We start from the raw sequence: 20,412 nt of genomic DNA on the forward strand, positions 1-20,412 counted from the left end.
ACAAGAAAAATTTGAGAATATAAATATCTTATTGTTCTACCATCAGCAGTCCATGCAACAATTTATTTTATGATTCATCATCACTGTCTTTGTTGAAAGCCATTATGCAATAAATTAAATTTCATGAGAAATCATTATTCTAAACATCTAATAAAGAAAAAACTTATTTTTTGTGTGCAATTAAACAGAAAACATATAAAACTAAAAAATTGATGTATTATGTAAATGAAATTATGACTATGTCCGGCTATTTATGGTATTACAATGAGAAATAGAGGATGTGCAACGGAAACGGATAATTCGTATAACAAAAAAAAATTGCACTTAAACGATTTTTTTAAAAAAAAAATTCACTATGTGACATATAAAGAAATAATATGAGATGGATATTTTGAGAATTTTGGATATTTTTGAAAATATTTCCTGATGTTTTAAGAAGTATAATTTCCACTAACTATAAAAATTAAATATTCAAATGGATACTTTATAGATTTTGTGAAGTAATTAGCCACTTTGGAATAACTTAGATAGCTTGTGTGGAAATTGTAATTCTTTTTGGTAATTCTAATTAACTAAATAAAAATTAAATATTCAAGAAGAATTCAAGTATTTCGTCTATACCCAATCTCTATTAAAAATATAGCAGAATAAGTGATTATTTAAAAGAAAACGATCATAAGTATGACATCCCGGTTTGCGGAGAGATTTTAAAAAATTGATTTGACCACCTATGTCACCAAAGTGCAGTTATCTTTTGTCAAGGTTCCTGAGAAAACTCTAGAGTAAAGCATGTTTGAGCTGTAGTAGATTCATGATGGGTGACCTTCCGGAAGTAATTGTCGGAACTGTGCGAGTACAGACAAAACACAGGAAAATATTATGTGGTGATTTGTGGGGACGGGAAACAAAATTTTAAAACCTCCTGAACGTAGCAAATCGGCCGTTCGATATGGGTGGGCACACAGGCCGGGAGTGGACATGAGCCCATTAAGCGAAATGGACACATGGCGGGAGTGTACATGGGTCCACTAAGCAAGGTGACGGTCGAAGCGTTACAATAAGACAGAAAAATTCTGATGGATATGGGACGAGAGAAGACGAAACGGGACATGATAAAATAAGACGGGAAAAACATGTTTCCCTAATAGAGTAGATACGTCTAGGTTATATACGCGTAATAATCCAAAATAAGACAAAATGAAATCTGATTTTTTGATTTCATAGCAATAGTGTACAAATACTTAAATTATATATTTAAAATAATATAATTATATAAAAATATTTTGCCCGTGCTATAGCACGGATACTACCTAGCTCTATAATTAATCCAACTAAGTTATCATGAGTTCATGATTTTTGAAAGATCTCTCGATTAACGTAGTACGTATCTCCTAGTCCTATGCTATATCATCTCCTAATTTATAATTTTCACCTTTGTTTTTTGAGCTAATTTATTCTTTTTTTTTTCTTTCTTAACTACCAAAAGAGTTACAAAGTAAGGTTTCACTATAATGACACAAAAAATATGATATTTACTTTTTTTTTTATTGGTCCATTTAACAATTCATTTTCTAAAACATAACAATATAATGTTTATCTTAAAAATGCAACACATTACATTAATCCATACTTTAAATACACATTTTTGGATAAGTATCATATTTTTAGTGCCATTTTTAATAAAGTCTTATAAATGGAGCATTTTTGAAAAACGGTATTAGAAAATGAGTATTTTTTGAAATTATCCCATAAATTATGGACCTAGAATATATTTTTTTATAATTTTATGATTATTAACTGAATTGAAATTAGTTAATATAACTGATTTTACAATAACCCGCGCATAAAGTCGTTGACGAAAAAAATTACCCGCGCATATTTGATCAAGAACATTCCAAAATTAGTAACTTCCCATAAGCCTTAAAGTTATGACACTTAATTTTTTTCATCCAAAATTGCAATATTCTTGAGAAAAGAGTTACACCAAATTAAAAATTCTGTCAAAGAGTTACACAATTTTATTAATTTTGAACTTAAAAATCCTGTCACATATAAGTGTTCTGTACTTTGTAAAGCCCTGTTCTAAGTCTTAAGACCCAAACTGAAACATAAAGACAAAACTGAAAAGATCTTAAAACAGTTCCAACGAGAAAAAAAAGGTTTGTAGTTATCTTCCAAAACTTCCATTTTTCTTTTTTTCTAATTAATTAATTAATGCTTTTTCTCATCCTTTATCCAATCGCTAAGTCAAACCAACCCTAATTTTATTAAATTCGCCGTAATTAATTTCGATAGTTAAAAAAACTTAAAAATCATAAAAAAGCACAAAAACCCTAAGGTTCTTGGCATCGCCGTCGTATTATTCCGTCAACACTATAAAGACCCACTTTTTTCCCCAGTTGAGCTAGTTTTTTTTGTCTCTCTCTCTCAAAATCTAAAAGTCTTTGTTTAGGGTTCTTTTATTTTAAAAACAAACAGTAACATGAAAAACTCAAATCATTGATACAATCTCTGGAATGGATTTGAGTATCGCTTAAATAAAGTTTTGATCTTTGGTTTTTAGTTTTTAAAACAGAGAATTTTAGGGATTGTATATACTGAGAGGTATAAAGGTTTGATCTTTATGTTTTTTTTTTTTTTTTGGTTTCTTGTAGAGTTTATCGTATGATATTGATTTTGGGGTTTTTGTTGTTTAGGTGATAATGATACCAGAACTGGGGAGAAGACCGATGCATAGAGGTAACGATGATTTATCTTTTGGGGAGGATTATGAGAAAGAGATTGGTGTATTGCTTGGTGAGCAGCAGCGAAGGCAAGAAGAAGCTGATGAGATTGAGAGAGAGCTTAACTTGTATAGAAGTGGCTCTGCTCCACCGACTGTAGATGGTTCTGTTAGTGCGGCTGGAGGGCTTTTTAGCGGCGGCGGTGGAGGCGGAGGTGGGGGTTCTTTTTTGGAGTTTGGTGGGGGCAATAAGGGTAATGGGTTTGGTTGTGATGATGAGGAGTTAAGGAAAGATCCGGCTTACTTGTCTTATTACTATGCTAATATGAAGTTGAATCCGAGGTTGCCACCGCCTTTGATGTCTAGGGAGGATTTGAGGGTTGCTCAGAGGCTTAAAGGGAGTAGCAACGTGTTAGGTGGTGTTGGGGATAGGAGAAAAGTGAATGAGAGTCGATCTTTGTTCTCTAACCCACCTGGTTTTGATCAGATGAAACAGCAGCGTGAGTTTGAGCCTGAGAAGACTAGTGCTTCCTCTTCTGAGTGGGATGTTAATGGATTGATTGGTTTGCTTGGTTTGGGGCTTGGAGGCAAGCAGAAGAGTTTTGCTGATATCTTTCAGGTTGGTGACACTTTACTCTTCGTTGATGATGCTTGACCTTTTTCCCCTTGTCATTGAATGTCTATGGATGTATGGTGTTTCATTGATTGTTGTATGTGTTGTGTGTATTTCTTTTGAATATTCTTGCTTATGTGGATTGCTTTTGTGCAGCCTGATATGGGGCATCCTGTCGCACAACAGCCTTCACGTCCTACTAGTCGTAATGCCTTTGATGAAAATGTGGACTCCACGAATAATCAGTCTCCATCTGCTTCACAAGGCATTAGTGCGCCATCTCCATACAGTTATGCAGCTGTTCTTGGTTCTTCTTTGTCTAGAAATGGAACTCCAGATCCACAGGCCGTTGCTAGGGTGCCTAGTCCTTGTCTCACTCCTATTGGGAGTGGAAGAGCGAGTTCAAATGATAAGAGGAACACAAGTAACAAAAGCCCGTTCAACGGTGTTACATCTGGTCTCGACGAGTCTTCTGATCTCGTTAATGCGTTATCTGGAATGAATCTGTCAGGCAGTGGTGGGGTAGATGATCGTGGTCAGGCTGGAATGAACCTTTCAGGCAGTGGTGGGTTAGATGATCGTGGTCAGGCTGAGCAGGACGTTGAAAAGGTCAGGAACTATATGTTTGGATTTCAAGGTGGGCATAACGAAGTCAATCAACACGGGTTCCCAAACAAATTTGATCAACCCCTTAAGGCAACTGGTTCTTTGAGGAATTTACAAATGAGAGGGTCACAAGGATCTGCCTATAATGGAGGAGCTGGACTAGCTAATCCCTACCAGCATCTTGATAGCCCAAACTATTGTCTCAACAATTACGCATTAAATCCAGCTGTAGCTTCTATGATGGCTAACCAACTTGGGAATGGTAATGGCAATGGGAATAGTAACTTTTCCCCAATGTATGATAATTATTCTGCGTTGGGATTTTCTGGAATGGACTCCAGACTTCATGGGGGAGGTTTTGAGTCACGTAATCTTGGCAGGGTAAGTAATAGAATGATGGGAGGAGGTACTGGCCTTCAATCACATATGGCAGATCCAATGTATCATCAGTACGGGAGGTACTCTGAGAATGTTGANTCCTGCAATGGACAGAAACTTTATGGGTAATTCATACATGAATATGCTTGAACTCCAGAGGGCTTATCTCGGAGCTCAGAAATCACAGTATGGTGTTCCTTACAAATCCGGGAGCACTAACAGCCATAGCTATTATGGGAGTCCAACATTTGGCTCTAACATGTCGTATCCTGGTAGCCCGTTGGCTCATCATGCTATGCCAAATTCTCTTTTGTCACCTTGTAGCCCTATGAGACGAGGTGAAGTTAATATGAGATATCCCTCTGCAACAAGAAACTATTCAGGAGGGGTAATGGGTTCTTGGCACATGGACGCTAGTTTGGATGAAGGCTTTGGATCTTCATTGCTTGAAGAGTTTAAAAGTAACAAAACAAGAGGGTTTGAACTTTCTGAGATAGCTAGCCATGTTGTGGAGTTCAGGTATTTTCTTGACTGTCTTTTCCTTTTTTCTTGGCTATATTTGTCCCAAAGCTAACGTGTATTTGGGGGCTTATTGTGAATTGGGATCAGTGCGGATCAATATGGGAGCCGTTTTATTCAGCAGAAACTCGAGACAGCAACAACTGATGAGAAAAATATGGTTTATGAGGAGATCATGCCACAAGCTCTTGCCCTGATGACTGACGTTTTTGGAAACTATGTGGTTCAGAAGGTTAGTGATCCTGACTTTAGTGATTAAGCTATTGAAACATTAGTGATCCTGACTTTTGCTTATCTATCTACAGTTCTTTGAGCATGGACTCCCGCCACAGAGGAGAGAATTGGCAGATAAACTCTTCGACAATGTTTTGCCTCTTAGCTTACAGATGTATGGTTGTCGTGTTATCCAGAAGGTAAAACTCTAGTTCTCACCTGTTTTGCTGTTCTCTGTAAGTCTATGTTCGAACAGTTAAGAGTTTCGTTATTTTTCTGTGTTTACTTATGTAGGCAATTGAGGTGGTTGATCTAGACCAGAAAATTAAAATGGTGAAAGAACTTGATGGACATGTGATGCGATGCGTACGCGACCAGAATGGTAACCATGTGGTTCAAAAGTGCATTGAATGTGTGCCTGAGGAAAACATCGAATTCATTATTTCGACTTTCTTTGGCCATGTTGTGACCCTCTCTACCCACCCATATGGGTGCCGCGTTATCCAGGTTCTTGCTTTTAGTAATAAAAAAGATTACACATTTATTGATCTTATGCTTCTATCTAAAACTTTAATCTTCTGCTGCAGAGGGTATTGGAGCACTGCCATGACCCTGATACACAGAGTAAAGTTATGGAAGAGATCCTGTCTACTGTTAGTATGCTGGCCCAAGATCAGTATGGAAACTATGTTGTTCAGGTTTGTAAGAGATACAAGTTGTACTGCTTTTCTTGATTTTTTATTGGTTGCCCAAACTGATACACGTTTTGAGGACAGCATGTATTGGAGCACGGAAAGCCTGATGAGCGCACTGTGATAATCAAAGAGTTAGCTGGGAAGATTGTTCAGATGAGCCAGCAGAAGTTTGCGTCGAACGTTGTCGAGAAATGTTTGACTTTTGGAGGTCCTGAGGAACGGGAATTGCTAGTGAATGAGATGCTGGGCACAACTGATGAAAACGAGCCTCTTCAGGTTTGTCCAACACATACTTTCAGATGATTCATGATTGTGGGGGAAAGTAAAGAAACTACTAAGCTCATAAGTTTCTTTTTATTGTGTATATACAGGCGATGATGAAAGATCAGTTTGCAAACTATGTAGTGCAGAAAGTTTTGGAGACTTGCGATGACCAACAGCGTGAGCTGATACTTACTCGTATCAAAGTTCATCTTAATGCTTTAAAGAAATACACTTATGGAAAGCATGTCGTTGCACGTATTGAAAAACTCGTTGCTGCTGGAGGTATGTATTTGTTCCTCTTCTTTTTCTTATGGGTCCAAAGTATCGGTCTTTTCTGCTACAAACCTCCAAAACTGTCTTTATTTCAACTGTCTTACTTGGTGGCTGAAGAGAGTTCTATAAGTGTTTGAGAAAGAGAGACAAAATAAGCATTTCTATGGCTATTGATCGTCTAAAATGGTTGTTATCTTATAATGCAGAGAGGAGAATGGCTTTGCAGTCTCTAACCCAGCCTCAGATGTCGTAAGTGCTGTACAGCTTAACTAGGGTGGATGGCTCTGCCATAGCGTTTTAAGAATTAGGTAAGATCTAAACCGGAAATAATCTGCGGGGAAATTGTGAAGGAGAGCTTTGTTTTCTCTGCAAAATCTGTAAAATTGTGTAGTTGCTTACGGTTTTTGGATACATAGAACCAAACATCCCTCTTTAGGCTGATGAGTGAGCAGAGAATGGTGTAAAGATGGGTTGAGAAATGGTGAGGATTTTAGGGTTTCCTTCACACAAGAGAATGGCTGTTTCATTGCCAAAATGTGTAGAAGTGAGATTATGTTCATGCTTTTAGGACAATCCCAGTTTTTAGAGTTTCTTTTTTTATCCATCTATGTAATTTGTTTCATCAAACTCTTGTTTCCTATTTCACGATGAACTATTTCGTTTTCGGAATTTGCCAATTTTATTGTTTATATCGATCAAGTTGTTTGGTACACAAGAACAATATGATTGATGTGACAGCAACCTTACAAACAAAATCATTAAAGATCATCAAAGATCAATGTCGATGTCATTCATCATTTCAGTCTTTGGATCTTCTGACCAAAACCCCTTGGTCCGGCTTTCGTTCTCATTGCCTTTTACTACCACCTCTCTTATTCTTCTTTGTTGCTTCGTCTTCCTAAGAAACTCAGTCACTCCAGTGTGCACAACCTGTAACGTTTTATTCACAGGATCTCAATACTGGTTTTAGAAACTCGCAAACCGGATTTCAGGTTTGGTTCTTACAAATAGATTTGGATAAGATTGGTTTTGTGAATAGAACTTACACCAATGGTCAGAACAGAACTGTGAGAGCAAGAAAAGCAACAAAGAGAAGCACTTGTATAATCAAAGCAACACTACTTGATTACACACTACTTGCTTCAGAAGAAGAATAATCAGAAGAAACAATCTCTTGTGAAATATCCTCTGGAGCTGCAGGAATAATCTCTAAAGTTTGGTTTTTTTCCTGGTGAAGACGAAGAATTTTAGAAGACAAGATCTTTTTGCTTGGAACAGACCAAGACAATGGATATAAATGGTGGGTTTTAGCAGGATTTTGGTTTCTTGGTCTGAAATTTGAAAGAGATAGAGATGGTGTTGTTCGTCCACTTCGAGATTCTCTATCTCTGCAGATTTAGTTCGTGAGAAGATGAAGCAGAACAAACTTTAACTTCTTTGGGGACTTCACAGCTCTCTACTAAAGCCAATAGAACAAGATCAAGTGGCATGAAGAAGACTCTTATGGGAAGAGAGGGTCTCAGTCTCAGCTCTGAAGGGAGAAAGAGACCAACGAAATGAAAGTATCTTTTTCTTACACTGCCTTAAGTGTTGTCGTTTAACAAGAATGTGTGTGTGTGTGTGTCTGTTGTATTTAAAGGGACTCCGATATGTTAGGGTTTCCCTTATGCAAAAGAATACAACAATTATTAATCTCAATGTTCCTTCTATTTCTATCCCTCTCAGTCTCTTTCTCTCTCGATCTTCTTCAATCCTTCTATCGATAGGCTCAGTATAGGGTTTTCTTTTCCTCACATCACTATAAAACTAAAACCCATTTTTCTTATCTTTCAATCTTAAGTCTTTGTTAGGGTTCTTTACTTTAGAACAAGCTGTAACACGAAGTATCAAATCATCGATACAATCTGAGGAATGGATTTGAGTATTGCTTGATAAAGTTTTGATCTGTGGTTTAGCTCTAAACAGAGTACTTTTGGGGATTGTATATATTGTGAAGGTATAAAGGTTTGATCTTTATGATTTTTTTTTATAAAGAGTTTAGCGTATATGAGTATAATCTGGTAAATTTGTTTTGGGGGTTTTTGTTGTTTAGGTGATAATGATACCAGAACTGGGGAGAAGACCGATGCATAGAGGTAACGAAGATTCATCTTTTGGGGATGATTATGAGCAAGAGATTGGAGTATTGCTCGGTGAGCAGCAGCGACGCCAAGAAGAAGCTGATGAGCTTGAGCGAGACCTTAACTTGTATAGAAGTGGCTCTGCTCCACCGACTGTAGATGGTTCTGTTAGTGCGGCTGGAGGGCTTTTTAGCGGCGGCGGCGGAGGCGGAGGTGGGGGTTCTTTTTTGGAGTTTGGTGGAGGCAATAAGGGTAATGGGTTTGGTTGTGATGATGAGGAGCTTAGGAAAGATCCGGCTTACTTGTCTTATTACTATGCTAATATGAAGTTGAATCCGAGGTTGCCACCGCCTTTGATGTCTAGGGAGGATTTGAGGGTTGCTCAGAGGCTTAAAGGGAGTAGCAACGTGTTAGGTGGTGTTGGGGATAGGAGAAAAGTNAGCCACCTGGTTTTGATCAGATGAAGCAGCGTGAGTTTGAGCCTGAGAAAACCAGTGCTTCTTCTTCTGAGTGGGATGCTAACGGATTGATTGGTTTGCCGGGTTTGGGGCTTGGAGGCAAGCAGAAGAGCTTTGCTGATATGTTTCAGGTTGGTTATACTTGTTAGCTTCTTTTGGTTGTCCATTGTTCATTATGCTTTGATACTCGGTTAATGTCTACTCTTAGATAATTTTCTGTATGTGTATATTTCTCTACGCAGATATTTTTGCTTATGTAAAATTGGTGGATTGCTTTTGTGCAGGCTGATATGGGGCATGGAAATACTCTGGCACAGCAGCCGTCCCGTCCTGCAAGTCGTAATGCCTTTGATGAAAATGCTGACTCTAAGAATAATCTGTCTCCATCTGCATCACAAGGCGGCATTGGTGCACCATCTCCATACAGCTATGCAGCTGTACTGGGCTCTTCTTTGTCTAGAAATGGAACTCCAGATCCACAGGCCATTGCTAGGGTGCCTAGTCCCTGCCTTACTCCCATTGGGAGTGGGAGAGTGAGTTCAAATGATAAGAGGAACACAAGTAACCAAAGCCCTTTCAACGGTGTTTCAACTGGTCTCAACGAGTCTTCTGATCTTGTCAATGCTTTATCTGGCATGAATCTGTCAGGCGGTGGCGGGTTAGATGAACGGGATCAGGCTGAGCAAGATGTCGAAAAGGTCAGGAACTATATGTTTGGACTGCAAGGTGGGCACAATGATGTCAATCAACACGTTTTCCCAAACAAATCTGACCAAGCCCATAACGGTACTGGTTCTTGGAAGAATCCACAATTGCGAGGGTCACAGGCATCTGCCTATAATGATGGAGGTGGACTGGGTGGACTGGCTACTCCTTACCAGCATCTTGATAGCGCGAACTATTGTTTGAACAATTATGCACTAAATCCAGCTGTAGCTTCTATGATGGCTAGCCAACTTGGAACTAATAACTATTCTCCAATGTATGAAAATGTTTCTGCAGCATCTGCTATGGGATTTTCTGGAATGGATTCCAGACTTCATGGCGGAGGTTATGTGTCTTCTGGCCAAAACCTCTCTGAATCACGTAATCTTGGCAGGTTCAGTAATCGAATGATGGGAGGAGGTGCTGGTCTGCAGTCACATATGGCAGACCCAATGTATCATCAGTATGCTGATTCACTTGATCTTCTGAATGATCCGTCAATGGACAGGAACTTTATGGGTAATTCATACATGGGTATGCTTGAACTCCAGAGGGCTTATCTCGGAGCTCAGAAATCACAGTATGGTGTCCCTTACAAATCCGGTAGCCCTAACAGCCATAGCGATTATGGGAGTCCAACATTTGCGTCTAATATGTCTTATCCTGGCAGCCCATTGGCTCATCATCTTCTGCCAAATTCTCTTGTATCACCTTGTAGCCCAATGAGACGAGGTGAAGTTAATATGCGATATCCATCTGCAACAAGAAACTATCCGGGTGGGGTAATGGGTTCTTGGCCCATGGATGCTTGTTTGGATGAAGGTTTTGGATCTTCAATGCTTGAAGAGTTCAAAAGTAACAAAACAAGAGGATTCGAACTTTCTGAAATAGCTAGCCATGTCGTAGAGTTCAGGTATTACTTGGAAGGTTCTCTACCTTTTTCTCTTATGTACAATTTGTCCCAAGCTAACACGTAGTTGGAGTTTTCTTGACCAGTTCGGATCAATATGGAAGCCGGTTTATTCAGCAGAAACTTGAGACAGCAACAACTGATGAGAAAACCATGGTTTATGATGAGATCATGCCACAAGCTCTTGCCCTGATGACTGACGTTTTTGGAAACTATGTTATTCAGAAGGTAAATTTATTTAGTCTTCCTCTTTTGTTTTTTTGTTTTTGTAACATTAGTGATTCCTGACTTTTGCTTATCTTTCTACAGTTCTTTGAGCATGGACTCCCGCCTCAGAGGAGAGAATTGGCAGATAAACTCTTTGACAATGTTTTGCCTCTTAGCTTACAGATGTATGGTTGTCGTGTTATCCAGAAGGTAAAATCTAGTTGTCACCTGTTTTGCTGTTCTCTATAAGTCTATATTCGATCCTCAAGAACAGTTAAAAGTTTTATTTTCTTTTCTGTGTTTACCTTTCTAGGCAATTGAGGTGGTTGATCTGGACCAGAAAATTAAAATGGTAAAAGAACTTGATGGACATGTGATGCGATGCGTACGCGATCAGAATGGGAACCATGTGGTTCAGAAGTGTATTGAATGTGTGCCTGAAGAAAACATAGAATTTATTGTTTCCACTTTCTTTGGCAATGTTGTGACCCTCTCCACTCACCCATACGGGTGTCGTGTTATTCAGGTTCTTGCTCTTAGTAATAAAGAAAGATTTCACATTTCTTGATCTTATGCTCTTAAGTATAACTCTTCTCGTCTTATGTTGCAGAGGGTATTGGAACACTGCCATGAGCCTGATACACAGAGTAAGGTTATGGACGAAATCATGGCCACTGTTAGTATGCTGGCCCAAGATCAGTATGGAAACTATGTTATTCAGGTTTGTAAAAAATGTAGTGAATACTACAACTGGTAATTTTATACAGTTTGCTCAAAACTAAAACACGTTTGTTGACAGCATGTATTGGAGCATGGAAAGCCTGATGAGCGCACTGCAATAATCAAGGAATTAGCGGGGAAGATTGTTCAGATGAGCCAGCAGAAGTTTGCGTCGAATGTTGTTGAGAAATGTTTGACTTTTGGAGGTCCAGAAGAACGGGAATTGCTGGTGAATGAAATGCTGGGCACAACTGACGAAAACGAGCCTCTTCAGGTTTGTCAAACACATAATTTCAGATGATGGTTGGGGTAAATAAAGAAACTTTTAGCTCATAAGCTTCTTCATGTTTTGTATATAGGCGATGATGAAGGATCAGTTTGCCAACTATGTAGTGCAGAAAGTTTTAGAGACATGTGATGACCAACAGCGTGAGCTGATACTTACTCGTATTAAAGTGCATCTTAATGCTTTAAAGAAATACACTTATGGAAAGCATATCGTTGCTCGTGTTGAAAAACTCGTTGCTGCTGGAGGTATGTATAATATGTTCTTTGGGTCTACAGTTTCAACTTTATCTACTACAAACTGCCAAATTGTTTCTGCTGCTTTTATTCGTCTCGCCTTACTTGGTTGAAGATGTGTATGTTAGTATTTCAATGTCTGTTTTTTTTTTTCCTATATGCAGAGAGGAGAATGGCCTTGCAGTCCCTAACCCAGCCTCAGATGGCGTAAGGCCGCAAGTGTTGTACAGCTTAACTAGGGTGGATGGCTCTGCCATAGCGTTTTGAGAATTAGGTAAGATCTAAACCGAAAATAATCTGCGGGGAAATTGTGAAGGAGAGCTTTGTTTTCTCTGCAAAATCTGTAAAATTGTGTAGTTGCTTACGGTTTTCGATACATAGAACCAAACATCCCACTTTAGGCTGATGAGTGAGAGAGACTAAATGCAGAGAAATGGTGTAAAGATGGGTTGATAAATGTTGAGGATTTTAGGGTTTCCTTCACACAAGAGAATGGCTGTTTCATTGCCAAAATGTGTAGAAGTGAGAATGTGTTCATGCTTTTAGGACAATCCCAGTTTTTAGTGTTTCTTTTTTTCCCCATCTATGTAATTTGTTTCATCAAACTCTTGTTTCCTATTTCACGATGAACTCTTTCGTTTCTGTAACTTTGCAATCTTGTTGTTTATATCGATCAAGTTCCTTGGTACACAAGAAACAGAACATAGAGGCGACAATCACAGAGCAACCTTACAAACAAAATCAATCTTGGTCTCTCTCTCTCTCTACAAACAATTGAACAAAATCATTCAAGATCAATGTCAAAGTCATCATCTTCAATCTTCTGACCAAAACCTCTTGGTCCAGCTCTGGCTCTCATTGCCTTCTGCTTCCCACCTTTCTTAGACCTCTTTGCTGCTTCGTCTTTCTCAAACTTCTCTCTCTCCCTCTTCCCAAGAAACTCAGTCACTCCAATGTACACAACCTGCAAAAATTTATTCACATGATCTTCAAAACCAATTTAGAAACTAGCAAACCGGGTCCTAATTTTGATTTGACAAAGTTATGGATAAGATTTGGTTTATGTGGATAAAACTTACACCAATGGTGAGAACAGTGAGAGCAAGAAAAGCAACAATGAGAAGCACTTGTATAATCAAAGCAACACCATCTTGGTCACCACTTGACACAATTGCTCCAGAAGAAGAATCAGAAGAAACGATCTCTTGAGATATTTTTTCTGGAGTTGCAGAGACTCTCCATAGTTGGGCTTTTTTTTCCTGTTGAAGACGAAGATTCCTAGAAGACAAGATCTTTCTTCTTGAAACAGAACAAGAGAGTGGAGATAAATGGGGGGTTTTAACTGGATTTTGGAATCTTGGTCTGAAATCTGAAAGAGATAGAAATGGTGTTGTTGTCGCAGACATGGTTCGTCCACTCCGAGATCCTCTATCTCTTCAGATACTGGCTGAACACATAACTCAGTTTTAGTTTTTTTTTTCACATCCAACGGTTCATGTCTTCTTGAGATTGAGGGATTATAAATGGGCTGAGGAAAGCCCAATATTTTATATTGTGGGCTTTATAAATCACTCACTGTCCTAATCACTACCAAACCATCTTTAGTAAATTATTGGAAGAGGCATCACTAGTTACGTAATCATCACTTTCCCATTTAAATATTTAAAACCAAACCTAATCCAGTCTTATCTTATGGAATACTTTGATCTTTAACTTGTTTCCCTACCACAAACCAGTCACAACGTCAGTAGATACGTTAGCTTTGCATAATTACTTCGAACATTCTCATTACCTCGTATCATTTTTTTCGTTATATATAGCCATTACTTTCATTATCAATTCTCATCAAACAAGAACATATATCATCACACAACAATGGCTTGAGCAGAACAGAGCAGCAGATCGAGTCTTCAAGGCATGACGTCTCTAGTCACTGGCGGAACCAAAGGATTGGGTTTGTCTTCTTCCACCATCATTTTCCAAGTCATATTTTCTTGCGTTACAAGCAACATAAACCCTTATTTTGCTTACACATATATTGTTATTGATGAATCTCTAGGCATGCTATATTAGAGGAACTTGCAGGTCTTGGGGCAACGATTCATACGTGTGCAAGAGACGAATCTCAGCTTGACCAGTGCTTAAAAGAATGGGAAACGAAGGGCTTCAACGTCACAGGATTGTTGGGATACAATCCAAGTCCCATATCTGAAGTTTGAAGGGACTATCATTAATATATAAAGGATTAGGGTCAATCTACTAATTGCTAATTGGTTTTTAGTTAGAAGCCCAAGATAAGCCCAAATTTAACATGGTATTAGAGCCCAAAATTAAAATTCTGATGGACCTAGAAAAGTGGATAAGGACATGTCTCTTGTTAACCCGAGTAATGGAGGCCCAAGAAGGGGTTTATTATCGGTTCATCTCGAGGAGGCGTGTTAATATCCCACATGTAGTTCTTGGTTGAAGGGGAGATTGATAAGCCCAAATTTAACAAGGATCAGTTTGTGACATATCATCCAATACCGATAGAGAGAAACTGATGCAAGCTGTCTCCTCTCTGTTTGAAGGCAAACTCAACATCCTCGTATGTCTTCTTTTCTCTGTTTTATCAACAAAATTAGGATAAATATACAGATATACTAATTATTTGGTATATCTAGATAAACAATGTAGGGACATGTGTGACAAAGCCAACCACAGAATCCACAGATTTAACAAGGATTTCTCATATCAAATCTCAACAAATTTGGAGTCTGCATACCATTTGTGTCAGCTTGCTCATCCTCTACTCAAATCCTCTGGATCTGGAAGCATCGTCTTAATTTCCTCTGCTGCTGGAGTTGTCTCATGTAGCGTTGGATCCATCTACGGTGCGACCAAAGGAGCTATTTGCCAGCTGGCGAGGAACTTGGCGTGCGAATGGGCTGGAGACAACATTAGGGCTAACTCTGTTGCTCCTGGAGTCATTGCAACTCCTCCAGCTAAAACTGTAAACTCTTAGAAACACTCTTTTATAAAAAATGTTATCTGATCATGTAAATTAATTCGTTTCTCTTTTGTTTAGTTTATACAAGGAGAGGAGTTTGCAAAGAATATTGCGCCCAATATACCGATGCGGCGTGCTGGAGAGCCAGAAGAAGTGGCTGCAATGACTGCGTTTCTGTGTCTTCCTGCAGCTTCTTAGGTTACAGGCCAAACCATATGTGTTGATGGAGCTCTCTCCGTTCATGCCTTCTAAAGTCTTCTTTACATAAAGTGATCAATCTCATAAAGTCTTCCCATTAAATGTTTTGTTTTCAACCTTGAGAGTGAATTTGATGAATAAAAGCAATGTATCTTTGTTGTAACAATGAATTTTATTAGACCCAACCAAAGAATGTAATGAAAATAAACGAAATGTTCTCTTTTATTAGTCAAAGTAATTCATATGAGATTTTTAAAACCAAAGTGCTTTAGTTTTACTGTCAAAGTTTCTACGATCCCAAAATCTATAGTCATTATCGATCCGACTTTAAGGCTCATTATATTGATAAATGTGACAAAAATATCTTCAAAATGTTCATATATTATAATATTAATGTTTAAGTTTTTTTTATTAAACATTAGAAGTTATTATTATCATAGTGTGCGCAACTTTTTAAACGATAATTAATTAACAGAAAAGTCATCATTCTACTGTGGAATTTTCAATTTTGTATAAGATTTTCCACTCTGATATATGAACAGAGAATTTTCACGATTATAATGTCGAAGTTTCATTGAAAAAAGAAAACAAATCATTATCATATGTTGAATTTTGATATGAAGGGTTTCCAAAGTTCAAAACAATCACGTAATTCTTATTGTCCATCCTCACAACTAGTCTATATATATGTGACCTTCGTTAAAGAAACTGATATCTAGAAATGGCTAAGATAGAAGAAAACTTGAGAGACGACAAATCTAGATGGAGCCTTGGAGGCATGACTGCTCTCGTCACAGGTGGCTCGAAAGGCCTCGGGTCAGTTCCAATTCATCATACTTCACATATATACTATCCTAATATCCCGTGTATATTTATCATATGGTCTTTGATTGTATCTCAATGTTTCAACCCATGTGTATGATGAATAGGGAAGCTGTGGTGGAGGAACTAGCCATGTTAGGAGCAAGAGTCCACACATGTGCCAGAGACGAAACTCAGCTTCAAGAGCGCTTACGTGAGTGGCACGCAAAAGGATTTCAGGTCTCCATTTCTGTCTGCGACGTTTCGTATCGTGAACAGCGAGAGAAGCTCATGGAAACTGTTTCCTCTCTCTTCCAAGGAAAACTCAACATCCTTGTAAGTTAAAGTATAAGAGCCAGATCAAGTGATTTTGTTGTGCATTTATTGTGTTTGTTTACCTATATACAAATATATATAGGTAAACAATGCGGGAACGTGTATAGCAAAGCCAACCACAGAGTATACATCACAAGATTACTCGTTTCTGATGGCTACAAATCTCGAGTCCGCTTTTCATCTCTCACAGCTCGCACATCCTTTGTTGAAAGCCTCTGGTTCAGGGAGCATAGTGCTCATGTCCTCCGCATCAGGGGTTGTGTATGTCAATATTAGTTCTATCTATGCAGCAACTAAAGGTATATACATACTCAAAAAAATCATGATCCTTCACGTTATGAGACTAATATAAACAAAAATCTGCGTGCTTTAGGAGCTATGAATCAGCTAGGAAGAAACTTAGCATGCGAGTGGGCAAATGACAACATAAGGGTTAACTCTGTCTGTCCATGGTTCATTGAAACTCCTTTAGCTAAAGATGTAAGGCAATAAAAATCAGAAATAGATACAAATTAATAACAATTATCTCCTTATATACTAGATATAAATATAAGAAATATAATAACTTGTTAATCAGTATCTCGATGTTGAAGAGTACAAAGAAGAAGTGGAGAAGAAGACACCAATGGGACGTGCTGGTAAACCAAATGAAGTTTCATCGCTTGTGGCATTTCTTTGTTTTCCAGCAGCTTCTTATATAACAGGTCAAACAATCTGCGTTGACGGAGGTGCAACGGTCAATGGCTTCTCTTTCAAGCCTCCGATTTAAAGCTGGCGTTGATTTTTCGTTTTGGTTAATTTGTGTCTATGCATGTTTCTTTGTTTACTGTGTATTTTATCTTCAAATAAACTTGCAATCTCTAGCGTCTTAAGAACCTGTTTTATTTTTGAATAATAATGAAAGGAGAGGAATCCATTTCTTTTTCGTTTGAAGGCATCTACTGCTATGCCGGTTGCTTCGCTATATCAACTATATATATAATTGAATAATATGAATGTATTTCATGTCAAAACAAAACTAAAGAAAGGAGAGCCATCCGTTTCCGTCTGATAATTTTATGGAAATGTAATTTATAAGAAAATGTAAATGTTTATATCTTAGATTTTTTTTTTTTTAACCTTTTCATGTAAACATAAATTGCAAAACCAACAAATTGGTGTTTTTTTTTGTTTTTGTTAAAAGGCTTTAAAAATCAAACATAAGATCTTTGTATTTCTTGTCTACAAGCAATGAAGCAACACATAATTTCAGTAATTGTTTTCCTGATACCCACTAGAAGTAAGCTGAATTTATAATCAAGTTAGTAGGAAACACCACCAAACGTTCTATAACATTAGTACAAGAAAGGTCATGATATTCAGAAAAAAGTATGAAGAAGCCTAAAATACTTTCATAACTCTCCAAAATATATGTATAGGGTCCATAAACCATAACTCCATATTATCTTTATACTTATTTAATCAATCCTTTAAACAAATAATCCTACTCCATGTAAAATATTACACAAAATGCTATTGTAACCTGAAAATGATTATCCAAAAAATCGTAATTATTAATTTATTAGATTACAAGAAATCATTAATAAAATAATTTCAAAATTATTTAATAAAATAATAATAAAATTATTTCGAAATTATGTAATAAAATAATTAAACAGATTTTATTTATTGTTTCAGAAATCTTAGGAAACAATAACAAACTATTTAGAAAATTATAAAACTTAAATTTATTTATAAAACTAAGATTAAATATTTACATATCTAAATCATTTAATAATAACAAATATATATTAAAATTAGGATACAACATTGTTTATATTTTTAAAATATATCTATATACTTATTTAAGCTATGTTGTTAAAAATTTAACCAGTTCTGATGTGACATATTACGAAAATGCTATTATATTTTAATTATTCTAATAACTAACAAAAGAAAAGTTTAGATTTGTTTACAAAATAATAAAACTCTATTTATTGTTTCATAAATCTTAGGAAATAATAACAAACTATTTAATTGGCTAAAACTTAATTGTTTATACACAATATTCACTATATAAACAATACTAAGTGTATAATGTTGATAATATAAATAACCTAATTGTAATTTTCACCTATAAAATTAATATACAACATGTTATACCAATAACTTCAATTTGTAAATTTGGTATATTAAGATCTCTAAACACGATCACATCAATTTGTAATACCAAATCACGGGTCAATACATGTTTTGTTGGATTTTTTTTGGCTTTACCGAATGTATAATTAACGAATTTGATATTGCACCAAACCAAAATAGTAGTATCAACTACGGGTCAAAATCAGAGTATGACCTTAAGTAAATTAAATATATGATTTTATAAAATGTATAGAATTAATAAATTTTATACTATTATTTTGTACCAAACAAATCCAAATTTACATAAATATTTGCTCACACTGGTAACATTATTCTACAAAATATTAACGTGTATTTATGAGTCGGGTAATAAAACGGGTAATGAGACGGATAACGAGACGCTCAAAAATTAAATATCTGATACTCGATCATTATTCATGGATAATATAATTATTATACTCTTCACTCGACCGTAAAGTTGCGGGTACCTTTTTTCGGGACGGATACAAGCCGAAAAACGGGTCCAATACGGGTATCGGTAGTAGTTTACAGGCCTACCTATTAGTAGTTTAATATGAATCAAAATTCACCATATAGTACTATATTATATAACATGTAAATGAATAATACAACATAAACATAATATTAACAAATAACAAAATAAAAAAAAAATCTCCGCGCTACCAGCGCGGGTCATTATCTAGTTTACCTTTTATTTTACCAACTGTCCATGTTATGACACGTGATATTGTAATATTTTTTTTTAAGTTTTTGAAAACTGTTAGAGGGGGTATTGAACCTAACATTTTAAAAGATTTTAAAGTATTCTTAAAATCTTCTGTTATTCAATTGAGAATTTTAAAAAGTCTTATGAAATCCTATGTTATTCAACTAAGATTTTTATAAAATCCTTTAAAATAATCCAGAATCTCTTGTTATTCAATTAATACTTTACTAGATTCAGACCCGTACATACGTGCGAGATTGCTTTCAAAAATTAAGTTTATTGTTTAGTGAAACTGTAATTTTAAAGAATAAAACTGTAAATTTTTTTATAATTCGTTGATGGATAATAAAGGCGAGTAGAAAATGTGTGGTATGATAGTTGTAATTGTATTAATTAATATTAGTAAACAATAGTATATATAATAATTTGTAATGACAATTCTATACACTAAAGCTTACGTTAATTTTAGATGACCCATTACTCGGAAGAGTCTTCATGTATAATGTATTGTTAAACTGTTTTATCTCCAGTCCATAATAAGGTGTCGAAGTACTTCCATAAATTTTTATAGTAAAATATATAGTATTATATAATTTAAATTAATTTGTTCATAAAAAGAATTTTACAACGTAATCAATTTATGTTCGTGTTTAACAATAAAATCATAACTTTCTACTTGATGTATATACTTAAAATAGTTGACTTTTATCAGTCTATAGTTCCATACTATGTTCGCGTCGGTGCAACTCGAAAACTACTTGCACGTTGTATTCTCGATCCTCCTCCAAGTTAGTGTAGAACATTATAAAACATAGGGTACGGTTAACAATGGCCATCCATGGAGAAATAACACTGATCAATCTTATAGTTTCAATTTATTGGTTATTAATTCCACCTTCAAAGTAACATACTTTACCATGCCGATAAATTTAACAAAAGGCATTTTTATTTTTTTTTCTATAAACTCATTGAAAGAAAAAAATTGAAAAAAATCACCTTCTGTGACTCTGACCAAAAACAGAAAAGGAAAAATTAGTGTGTATTGAAGAGGCAATTTCTTTAACCTTCGTCTTCCACATTATCAAATCCAACAGAGACATCAATAATTTACAGAATCCAGTGAGTATATAACACTATGTTCCAAGGTAAGCAATCTTAATTTTTTGTTTTTATTTAATGTGGTTTTGGGTTTTATATTGGGTGTTAATTCTTGTTTTATAAATCCATTTTTCTTGGAAATAATCAATGTACCCAAAAGCAAGGGTCACCATCGTTGATCAAGTTAAGTAAGTTTTCATATTATCTGGTTTTTCTA

The 20,412-nt window shown here is 36.3% G+C and overlaps 2 protein-coding genes and 3 pseudogenes across 3 annotated transcripts; 4 read left to right on the top strand and 1 right to left on the bottom strand.

Annotated features, from left to right (window-relative positions):
* LOC104786770 lies at window positions 2,322–6,945 on the top strand (annotated as a pseudogene).
* LOC104786771 lies at window positions 8,382–12,565 on the top strand (annotated as a pseudogene).
* Window positions 12,612–13,396, bottom strand: LOC104786772. The gene is made up of 2 exons (XM_010512220.2): window positions 13,005–13,396; window positions 12,612–12,889 (listed from the first exon to the last, which is right to left on the bottom strand). Exons 1-2 carry the CDS (start codon window positions 13,329–13,331, stop codon window positions 12,710–12,712), a joined length of 507 nt encoding a protein of 168 aa, XP_010510522.1. The 5' UTR covers window positions 13,332–13,396; the 3' UTR covers window positions 12,612–12,709.
* Window positions 14,293–15,326, top strand: LOC104789223 (annotated as a pseudogene).
* On the top strand, window positions 15,834–17,175 carry LOC104786773 (tropinone reductase homolog At2g29170). Of its 2 annotated transcripts, none has more exons than XM_010512221.1 (5): window positions 15,834–15,928; window positions 16,042–16,249; window positions 16,332–16,548; window positions 16,623–16,729; window positions 16,827–17,175. In XM_010512221.1, the coding sequence occupies exons 1-5, from the start codon at window positions 15,834–15,836 to the stop codon at window positions 17,016–17,018; spliced, it is 819 nt and encodes a 272-aa protein (XP_010510523.1). In that variant the 3' UTR covers window positions 17,019–17,175. The 2 variants fall into 2 exon arrangements, with proteins under 2 accessions (XP_010510523.1, XP_010510524.1); XM_010512222.1 differs by having other exon boundaries at window positions 16,843–17,175.

Source organism: Camelina sativa, chromosome 5 (genome assembly GCF_000633955.1).
Source record: "Camelina sativa cultivar DH55 chromosome 5, Cs, whole genome shotgun sequence".
Lineage (NCBI taxonomy): Eukaryota > Viridiplantae > Streptophyta > Magnoliopsida > Brassicales > Brassicaceae > Camelina > Camelina sativa.

Bases quoted from the DNA above. Each gene is read 5' to 3' on its own strand.
- LOC104786772 (XM_010512220.2), bottom strand. From the start codon at position 13,331: ATGTCTGCGACAACAACACCATTTCTATCTCTTTCAGATTTCAGACCA. The intron at 12,890-13,004 runs GTAAGTTTTATC...AAATTTTTGCAG, and splicing joins TCACTGTTCTCACCATTGGT to GTTGTGTACATTGGAGTGAC.
- LOC104786773 (XM_010512221.1), top strand. From the start codon at position 15,834: ATGGCTAAGATAGAAGAAAACTTGAGAGACGACAAATCTAGATGGAGC. The intron at 15,929-16,041 runs GTCAGTTCCAAT...TATGATGAATAG, and splicing joins GGTGGCTCGAAAGGCCTCGG to GGAAGCTGTGGTGGAGGAAC. The intron at 16,549-16,622 runs GTATATACATAC...TGCGTGCTTTAG, and splicing joins TATCTATGCAGCAACTAAAG to GAGCTATGAATCAGCTAGGA.